Source organism: Camelus bactrianus, chromosome 18 (genome assembly GCF_048773025.1).
Source record: "Camelus bactrianus isolate YW-2024 breed Bactrian camel chromosome 18, ASM4877302v1, whole genome shotgun sequence".
In the NCBI taxonomy this organism is placed as follows: Eukaryota; Metazoa; Chordata; class Mammalia; order Artiodactyla; family Camelidae; genus Camelus; species Camelus bactrianus.
The window spans coordinates 37,678,967-37,688,970 of NC_133556.1; the positions used below are offsets into that span (position 1 = coordinate 37,678,967).

Here is a 10,004-nt window from a genome sequence, read left to right on the forward strand (position 1 = left end):
TGTTTGTACAGTCGGTGGGCTCGTGTTGCTTTGGGCATCCCTGTGCCTGAATTCCTGCAGTACACTCGGTGGTAAGAACGGGGGTGCCTGGCAGGGAGGGAAGCGGGTTGGGAGACTACACCGCTGGGGAGACGTTAACCTGGGGTGAGCGGGAGCCGGCTGATGCATGGAATCTCGGTGCAGGGAACTCTCCAAACTCAGAGAGGTTCCCACTCCCGCAGGGTCCCTTTGATCAGGGTGCTAGGCTGTCAGCCCTGCAGGGTCCCTGTGAGGATCATGGTGCCTTCAGGCAGTGGGAAGTGAGGGGTCCAGTGGCAATTAAATTAACTGTGCACCCAAAGCCAACCCCCGTCTCTTTCAGCCTGTTTCCTAAGCTGCAAAACTGGAATGATGTTAACCATCCCGCAGGTTTGTTGATGGGCTGGGACACACTAGACAGCCAGGAGCTGGAATTCCTCTGTGCCCTGATTGTTATCCTTCCTTCACACTATTTACTCTCACAAGTTCAGTCTCTCTGTCTCTCTCTCATTCACTTGTAACTTTCTCTCCTGCTCTGGTTTCATTTGATTCCCACCCTCCTCCCAATCCCCAGATGAGTGAAATTAATTTCTGTGTGTCAGTTCCAAATTCCCGGGAAAGATGCTCTGTCCCCTCTGGATTGGTTGTCCAACCCATCAGTTGCAGTCAGAGGAGTGAGTCCCTCTGTGACCAGAGGAGGGGCTCTGCCCAGCCCCCCAGCCACCACTGTGGGAGCACATAGCTCTCCGAGGAGGAGGTACTGGCTGTGACTTGGTGTCACTAAGTGTGAATTTATCTCTCCTCTTGCCCCACCTTCATCCTCCTAAACAAAGATGAAAATTAAACACTCCCGAGATTTGTGTCATGGAACACTCAGGGTGGGGGCTAAGAGGGCTGGATTCCCTGCTGAGTGTAAGGGGCTACAGTGACTCCCCAACGAGAGCCTGTAAAGGAAACAGCACCAGCCCCACCGGACACTTAGGGTGCTGAGTCTGCGTGACATTGAGCCAGGCTTCTGACCACAGCTCAGGGGTCTGGTCCGACCGGTTAGTCTTTGAAACCAACCAGCTTTGGATTCCTCAATCCCTCCCTGAGGTTTTACCTGAACCACGAGCTTCTGTATCTCTGAAGACAGATGATGAGGACCCTTAACGTAAGGCATTTGCACAGCCCTGTGCGGGAATTTGTGCTGCACGGTCTGCCCGGCGAGCTGACCAAAGTTCGTATTTTACTGATCTTAGAAATAGTCTGGTTTCCTGATGCACTGTTTCACTGAACAAGCAACAGAAGCCACCTCTGGCTGATAAAAGCCAAAAAGGGACTTAATGAAAAGATACTGGGAGGGTGCATGGAGTGGCCCAGACCAGAGCCGACCCGGGGGCCGTAGGAGATGTTGGGGAGCCCCAGGCACCAGGCTGCGCAGGGTGCTACCGGGCCCCCTGTTGCCCCAGCAGGGACCCCCCTCCTCCTGACACTCCACCTCACTGCAGGTTCATGTCCCGGCAGGGCCAGGTCACACTGAAGCCACCAGCACACACCTCAATGGGGGAGTTGGCCCCGTCTCAGCTGAGGGCGTGCCTGGTGTGGGGAGAGGCCCAGTTAGAGGAAGGCGGTTCCCCTACTGTTCCGAGTTAATGCGCAAGTCAGTGCCCATCACTCAGGAGAGCCGGGCTGGTCTGACCTCATTGTGGTGACTAGGCCGTCTGAGTTCATGTATTACTTTTTAGGTTGGAAGGCCCAAGAGGGAGAAAAAGTGGAGGTTCTAGTACTTATTTTATATTTCCCATGTACCAGGTGCGGTATGCAAGCCACTTCAGACAAGGCCCATAACAACCACATTAATAGGCCACGGAGAAAGTCATGCAGTCAGGCCTCTGCAGCCCCGAAACCCATGTCCTCATCAGCTCCGTAGTTACCAGTGGAAGTTGTAGGGACTTATGGGACTGTGTGCTCCTGTGGGGGCTGGGATGTGTATGTTTAAATCCACATCTTCAGAAACTCGGCTAGAACCACAGCCACTGATTGTCTGCACGGAGGCAGAGGAGGGGAGGCTTCCAGCCTCTGGTCCAGCTTGTGAGGAGCTCAGAAATTGCTCCTTCTGTCCTGAAAACAACACCAGAGTTGAGGGAGCTGAAAACCCACTGCTCTTCTTAGATCCACAAGAAAACTGAGGGGGAAAGCTGCTCCCAACCCAGAGAGGCAGCCGGGCAGGCTTGGAGAGTCACAGCTCCCAGGGCAGAACCCGCTTTTGTAAGAAACTCAGGGGCAGGCAGATTTAACAGGTCCCTGAGGCCAGCTGGAAGCTCAGCGTGGGGAAGTGTGAGTGTGACAACTTCAGGGGGCCAGTCAGAGGGGGCCCCTGCTCTTTTTCATGCATTTTACTTCCAGGACAGTACCCTGTTCTCAGAGTGAAAATCATAGGAAAACTCCTCATGCTTCCTGCCAGGAAAGGATAAAATAGCTCTAATGAAATACACCCAGAACATTCTCTTCCATTGTGGGGGGTTGTGTTTTTTTTTTTTAAATGAGAAATTATTTTACCAGAGCCTAACCAGCCTGGGGGAAGGGAAATCCCTTCTGTCTCACCCAAATTGGGGTGAGGGGAAAGAGACACACTTGTGGAGGTCACAGCTCAGGGCACAGGCTCAATGAGAACTAATCACAGGAGTATAGATGCCCTGCTCTGTTCCGCTACCCCAACACCTTACCTCCATATCAGTAGGGCCTCTGTGTAATAACAGGAATAAAATTAAAGGAAGTTAATGTCTCAGGAGTGTCTAGGGAAAACCCAAAGACAGCGGGCGGATGAAAACAAGGACACACAGGCAGCTTTAGCCTCTCACACCAATGGCTGTAGCAAACTACACACAGCCCATCCCAGTAGATAAACAGAAAACCTCACAGAAGAAACTATTTATTTTGGTTCTCTTACCCAGTGCATTCCATGGTGCATCCTCACCTAGAATTGAGTGGAAGCAAGTCCATTTCAGAAGGGACATAACTGAAGAGGAATGGCTTTCCAGACTCTGAAGGGCAGAGAAACACCAGCCTGGGTTATAGAAAGGTGAGGGGTGGGGTAGGGGGTGGGCTGCCTTCTTCCTCAAATAAGGAACCTTCCTGAGGCCAGCACAGTGGGAGGGAGGGCCATGGGGTGGAAGCAGCCAGACTTCTTCCTGAGAACTGATGGGATGCCTCAAAGGGATCATTCAGGTGCCCATTCAGGTGTCTTGATGGTGGGAGCCAGTCGGTCTGCCTCAGAGCCCAGGACTGAGGTGGGCGCACAGCAGGCAGGTCTTGGCCTGATCCATTTCACTTCTCCAAAGCCCTGTGTAAAACATGAAGCGTGAACGGCCTGGTGAGCACAGCTCTGCCCTCAATTCCGGTTTCTACTCCTCTCTTCCCAGAGAACAGCATCTCTGAGCCCGTCCTGGGTGACCTCACAGAGATCACTCTAGTGGCCCAGGCTAGTGACCGGGAACATGTACCTTCCTGCAGCCAACCCCAGACGTCCACTGATGCATCATATACTGGCAAATATGTGAGTTCCTGTGCATTGGTCTAACAGCAGAGACTCTGCCACAGGCCCAAGAGGTGGTGTGTGGGACATACAGGGGTGCAGGACTGTACGCAGTGCAAAGGTGTAAGTGGTGGCAGGGGTGCAGGGGCTGTGGAGGGTGAAGGCAGTTCAGGGGTTCTGGGGGTGCAGGCAGTGCAGGGAGTGTCAGGGGTGCAGAGGTACAGGGAGTGTAGGGGTGCAGGGAGGTGCTCGGGCAAGTGCACATCCTCGCAGTCAGCCTGACCACGGGAGGCTAGTGCAATGGTTTGTGGCGTCGGAGGCGGCGGCGGCGGCGGGTGGGAGGCTGCCCGGGCAAGCCGGTCGATTTTTTCTTTTCCCTGCAGCCTGGCCTGGGGGGGGCCTTGGCCGCCGGAGATTCGCCAGATGTTGGACTCCAAGTAAGCTTACTCCTGGGAGGTGGGGCGGTTAGGTCAGCAGGCGGCGGCAGCGGCAAAGGGGCGGAGCGGGGCTGCCCCTGACGAACTGGTGGAATAGCTGCCTTCTCCAGGCTGCCGGGCCTGGGAGCAGCCTCTGCTGCCCCAGGTCGCCGGACACAACTGTCCCACTCAGCTTGCTGAGTGGGGAGTGGAGGCGGTACCGTTAAGGTGCGGGGACCACGGGGGTAGGGGGGCTGCCGCGGGGGAGCCGGTCAATTCGCTCCGCTCTCCCCCGCGGCGGAGCCTGGGGGCGGCCTCCGCTGCCCTAGAGGCGGGACGCCGGTCTCCAGGTGAGCTTGGTCCTGGGAGGTGGGAGCAGCGGCGCCAGGGGGAGGGGGTCCGTTCCAGGGAGCTGCTCCATTTCTTCTCTCCCCCGCGGCCTGGTCTGGGGGCGACCTCTGCCGCCGGAGATTTGCCTGAGGTCCGACTCCATGTAAGCTTGCTCCTGGGAGATGGGTGCGGTGCGGTCAGGGAGCTGGTAAGGTGGTGGCTGGGGGATAGGGAGGCTGCCCCGGTGTAGCTTGTGTATTAGCTCCATGTCTGCACCGCATGGCCTGCAAACGGCCTCTGCTGCCCCAGGTCCCGGGACACCCCTGTCCCACTTAGCTAACTGGGGGCGGGAGGCAGGGTAGTCAGGGTGCAGGGGTGACGAGGTTCGGGGTCCTGCAGCTGGGAAGCTGGCCCATTTGCTCCCATCTTCCCCGCGGCTTGTCCTGGGGGAGGTCTCTGTTGCCCTGGGTTACGGGACACGTGTATCCTAGTCGGCCTGACCCCGGGAGGCGGGCGTGGTACTTTGGGGGTGGTGGCAGCAGCAGCGGGTTTTCCCATGAAGCTGGTCCATTTGCTCCCATTTCCCCTCATGGTTTGCTCTGGGGGTGGTCACTGTTGCCCCAAGTTCGCCAGAAGTCCATCTCCAGGTCAGCCTGCTCCCTAGAGGCGACCACCGAGAGGTCAGGGGGCAGGAGCGGTGGCTGATGCGGAGGGATGGGGATGCCTTGGGGAGTTGGTGGATTGGCTCCCGTCTCCCTGATGGCCTGGTGTGGGAGTCGTCTCTCCTGCCCTAGATCACCAGACACACCTGTCCCATTCAGCCTGCTGGGAAGGGTCGCCCTGGGCGGTGCCTTTAAGGTGCGAGGGTGGCAAAGGCGGAGGTAGAGGACCTGCAGCACGGAGCTTGTCAATTTGCTCCCCTCTTCCCCGCGGCCAATCCTGGGGGTGTCCTCTTCTGCCCAAGAAGCCAGAAGCCCGTCTCCAGGTCAGCTTGCTCCTGGGAGGCGGACGCGATGAGGTCGAGGGGCAGGGGCAGCTGGCCGTCGCAGCTTCCTAATGGGGCCACTTCTTCTCCTTTCCCCTGACCTGGCCTGGGGACGGCCTCTCCCGCCCAAGATTCGTCTGACACACCACACCAGGTCAGGTTGCTCCTGGGAGGTGGGTGCGGTGACATCAGGGGGTGGGGAGGAGAGGGGTGCTGCCTATTGTGAGCTGGAGGATAACCTCCCATCTCTCTGGAGGCCTGACATGGGGGCGGCCTCTGCCGCCCCTCGTTCCCAGGTCACACTTCTCAGGGTCATATTGCCCCGGTGGTGTGTTAAAGTGCTGGGGTGGCGGGGTGATGTCGAAGGTATGGAGCCTGCCGCTTGGGAGCTGGTGGTTTAGCTCCCATCTCCCCAGCAGCTTGGCCTGGGGGCAGCCTCTGTTGCCCCAGGTTGCAAAGCACAGTTTCCCTGACAGCTTAGCCACCTGAGGTGGGCAGGATGTGCTGAGGGGGCGGAGGCAGCTGCCAAGGCAGCGACGGAGGGGGCTGTCCCAGGCCAGCTGGTCTATTTGTTCCCATCTCTACCTTTGCTGCCCTAGTTTCGCAGGACGTCCTTCTCCAGTTTTTCCTTCTCCTGGGAGGTGGGCGAAGTGCATGCAGCCCAAGGTCTGGGCTCTCCCCTGGGGAGGGGCAGAACTCTATTGTTCTCCTTTGTCTTTATTCTTCAGCGAAGGGGTTACTGGACCCAATTCTTAATTCTGAGAAAGTGTAGCCTATGTTACGGAAGAGCTGCTGGACAGTGTGATTTCTAGGTGGGTTTTCACATCAGCTGATGCCCAAGGCAGGCAGGAAAGCTATTACTCAGAGCTCCTTAGTGTGGAGTTGGGGGGTGGCCCTGCTGTCCTCACCATACTTTTTAAAAATGTGACACTCCCCTTTTTTTCCTAGGTGACATTTTAGGTTATTGGGTCACAGATTCCTGGCACAATCATCCCTGTTCTCAAGCATCTTTTAAACTTGGATGAAGTGATAAGTAGGGGAAGAAGATGATTTGCTGAAAGGTAAGAATACTTAAATTTGCATTAAAGCTACATTCTGTCAATCTTTCTCAAATGATTTTTCTCAGATTCAAAATCCACGACCTAATGAATGTTGTACTCCTGTGTAAATCATTGATCTTCAGATCACATTTGTTAAATGGTCAATGAGATTTGTTAAGTAGATTATTCCTGAAAGGAAAAGCTCAGGCTTTTGAGAATTCCTTGTCTGATGTCACCCAGGCAGTCACAGTAGAAGACAGAACTGATATAAAAATCCCTCAGCTGCCTGAACTGCAAAACTTCTGGGATTACTGATCCCTGAAATGCAGGTGACTCTTGATGATATTCTGGGGGGTGGTTAACATGATCAGATTCTTCCAGTCCTGTAAATGAGTTCCGTGGCCCCACCCCCGGGAGAGCTGGTCATAAGGGCCATATCGTGAGGGGTGGGATGGGAAGGCAAGGTCTAAGAGCTGGAATCACTGAGATTCCACACTCGCTAAACACAGACTCCAGAGCCTAATTGTTGTCAGGTTCTGTTCTGGATTTGAGAGTGTGTTCAGACATGATTCTTGCCCTTCAGGGGTCACTGCCTGGGTGGAAGTAACCTTTACACAAATCTGGGGAGGATGGCAATTAAGTAGATGGGCTGTTATGGTTCTCAGTATGCCCAGGCTCACTCTTCCAGGCACTCGTGGGACTAACGAGAGTCATTTTATTCACTCATTCACTGATATATTACCCTTGAATTGATCATTTGTCCCATAGTAAGTGAAACAAGGGATAAGGAACATGAATTTTGTCCCCTCTCCCATCACTGATTGTATCGGTCAGTCGGGCGCCCTGCGTATGCATTGTGAAATGGTGGTATTTTTTGCCCAATGGGGCAGCACTGACAGTTCTGAGAATCAGGGGAGTCTCGTGGGTAGGACAGAACCCTGACACACATGGCAACACGCCACCATGTGAGACTGCATTGTCGATGCTCAGGTGACCCGATGTAGACCGCGGTGCTAAACCTGAGCCTGTTCAGTGATCTTGGCTGCTCTAAAAATACAGACTACAGGTCTCAACCTCTGGAGACGCTGAGGGTCTGCACCCCAGAATTCTGCATTTTAAGAAGCACTTTAACTAATTCTGATGAAGATGATCTGAGTGTCCCAATGAGAAACACTGTTGTGCGATTCAGCAATACTGAGGATTCTCAGGGAACGATGTCTTTTCAGGTTGGTCCAAGGTCCCTCACTTGAGACTTTTGCCTTGGGTTTAACAATATGTGTTCAGAAGTGATGTCTCTCATTCCCAGTGCTTGTCAGCATGCTCTGTGCAGGGACTTGCACTCAGTAGATGGCAAAAACTATGATTCTTCAGGTCACCGAGCTAGAGTGTGAGCGATCTTTTATTTTGGTTTTCTTTATAGCAATGCAGAGTCTCCCGAGAAGAGATTCAGACTGAACAGCTTTGTGTCAGACTTTGGAAGACCGCTGGTGCCCAAGGTGTTCTCTGGCAGGGCAATGACTAATCTAGGTCCCTCTTTTACTGCTACGTCAATGATGTGGTCCACTTGGACAAGGCCAAATTTGCTATCCCAACCATAGCCCTTGACAGAGATATTCAGCTCCAGGAAGCCATCAGATGCAGCAGGTGGCCAGAGGAGGAGGCGAACGGGCTCATGAAATGTGACATCCCCAACTTCATCAACACGGACCAGAGCTCTTCCTTTGGGGAAGATGATCTCCTTATTTTGGAACCACCAATTGTTCTAGAAGATAAGCCAGTTGCTCAGACCTCACACATAGAATTGAATTGAGAAACGTGCTTTGTCAAGTGTCTTTCTGAAGATGTGAAGTTTGTCTTTGTATGGCAGGAATTCCCCTTTCACAAAATTGTATGTGTTTGTGTCTGAGAGAGAGAAATGGAAACAGACAGAAAGACGGAGACAGAAGAACACCCCCTCAGAAGAGAGCTAGTTAAGGTGAGTTTTGTGCCTTTAAAAACATTTGGGGTTTTGGGGGGAACAAAGTATTTACATTGTCTCATTCTCCTAGTTGGAAACCTTGGCCCCATACTCAGTGTTAGCGGCCTTGAATGGGGATTGGCACGGTGCATTTCATCTGGCGCTGCCACATCCATGCTCTGCCTTTAGCACGTTGCTTTGCCTCTCAGGGCTGCCACCCTTTTAACTGTAAGGAGAGGAGTCTGGGGTAGGTGATCCATCCCAGCTCTGCTGTTTTGCAAATTTCTGATTTAGTATTCGGATGAGGCTGGGATACACCCAGAGCAGTATAAACAAGGCCCTACCTCCTGTCTCTTGCTGGGGCATCCCTCAGACCTGTGCCTTCTACCCAAACCTTTACTGAGCCCAGCTTTTGTCAGGAGCCCAAGAGCCTACCGAGATGGCAGGGGACGTCTCTCGTGGTCACGGTGGCCATCATTTCTATTGGTTGTGCTGAAACAGCTCTTCTGAGATCCTCCGGCCACCCTTGCTCCAACCTGAGGACAGCCCTACCGTTCCTTTCCTAGGAGGAGGATCAATCCATGGTGCATTTTATGACAATCCTGTCCCCAGGAATGCACGGAAGGTTATCAGCTGAGTGAGGGGAGGTGCCTCTGTTTCTCAGCGTCCCTGTATCTCGGTCTGCTCACAGTGCCCTGCCACCGGCTACTGAGCAAGAAAAGTGCTATTCACCATGATGGGTGTTTTGCAGATGTGTAGGCGATGGTCGTGTAGCTCGTGTGTGGGCTTTGACCTGGGATGTTGAAGAGCTTATAAATACCTCATCAACATTTATTCGAGGTGGCCTGGTGCCACACAGACTTGATTCATGAAGGCATCAAGCCTACACACTGATTTGGAAACAACTTGGTTTTGATCAGTCACACTGCATGCATGACTCGCTGCTAATCTCTGGGTGGTTTTTTCATTTTAGATTTATTCACCCAGTGTCTTGCTTAAGCTGAAAAATACTTTTATTTCACCAGAATATTATCTGATTCTTTGTTTTCACACATCCAGTTTTTTAATTCCTTTAAAAGTTGTTGTGTTTATAATGCCTCCTTATTTCTATCATCTCTAGGTTCCCAGTGGCCTGAGCCATGCAGCAGACTTTATGTAGGAACTGTACCACCAAAAGAAATCCCCTCGCCATAAAATCTTTTGAGGAAAATATTATTCTTTAAGACTCTAACACTAAATCGTAGAAGAAAGCATGGAACATTTATTGTAGTTAATACATGTTCATGCAAAAAGAAATTTGATATTTTCATTGAAAAATGTTGACTTTAATAACTTTTACTAATGTGAATATTATTATTCATTATTTAATTAACCAAATAATACCACAGTTATTTATTATTAAGATTGAAAACTATTTACACAGTCTCTCAATTAGAAGACTGAAGTGTATTTAAAAGATGGAAAAATACTCATGATGACACCATCTTTTTTATTAACTAAATATAAAGAACTGTGCAGGGTTAAGATTTGACCCCCTGCAAGCTGCCAGGTTAGCATGAGGTAGTCTGTGGATGCTGCCAGAAGACAGGACACTCCCCCAGGATCAGAGACAAAGGACTTCCTGCCGGCACAGCAGGCAGCCTGGGGTTCATGTTCATGTTGGTTCCTGAGCTCTTTTCCTATTGCTGTTGTAACTAAGGACCACAGACTCAGTGGCTTAAAGTAACACACATCTATTGTC

At 52.3% G+C, this 10,004-nt stretch overlaps 1 protein-coding gene across 1 annotated transcript; it reads left to right on the forward strand.

Moving 5' to 3' along the window:
* The first annotated feature begins 3,958 nt into the window (after positions 1-3,958).
* On the forward strand, positions 3,959-8,116 carry LOC123613261 (melanocortin-2 receptor accessory protein 2-like). The gene is given in 3 exon segments (XM_074345414.1): positions 3,959-3,972; positions 7,727-7,809; positions 7,812-8,116. Coding segments are annotated over 3 exon segments (402 nt in total).
* Positions 8,117-10,004: the final 1,888 nt, after the last annotated feature.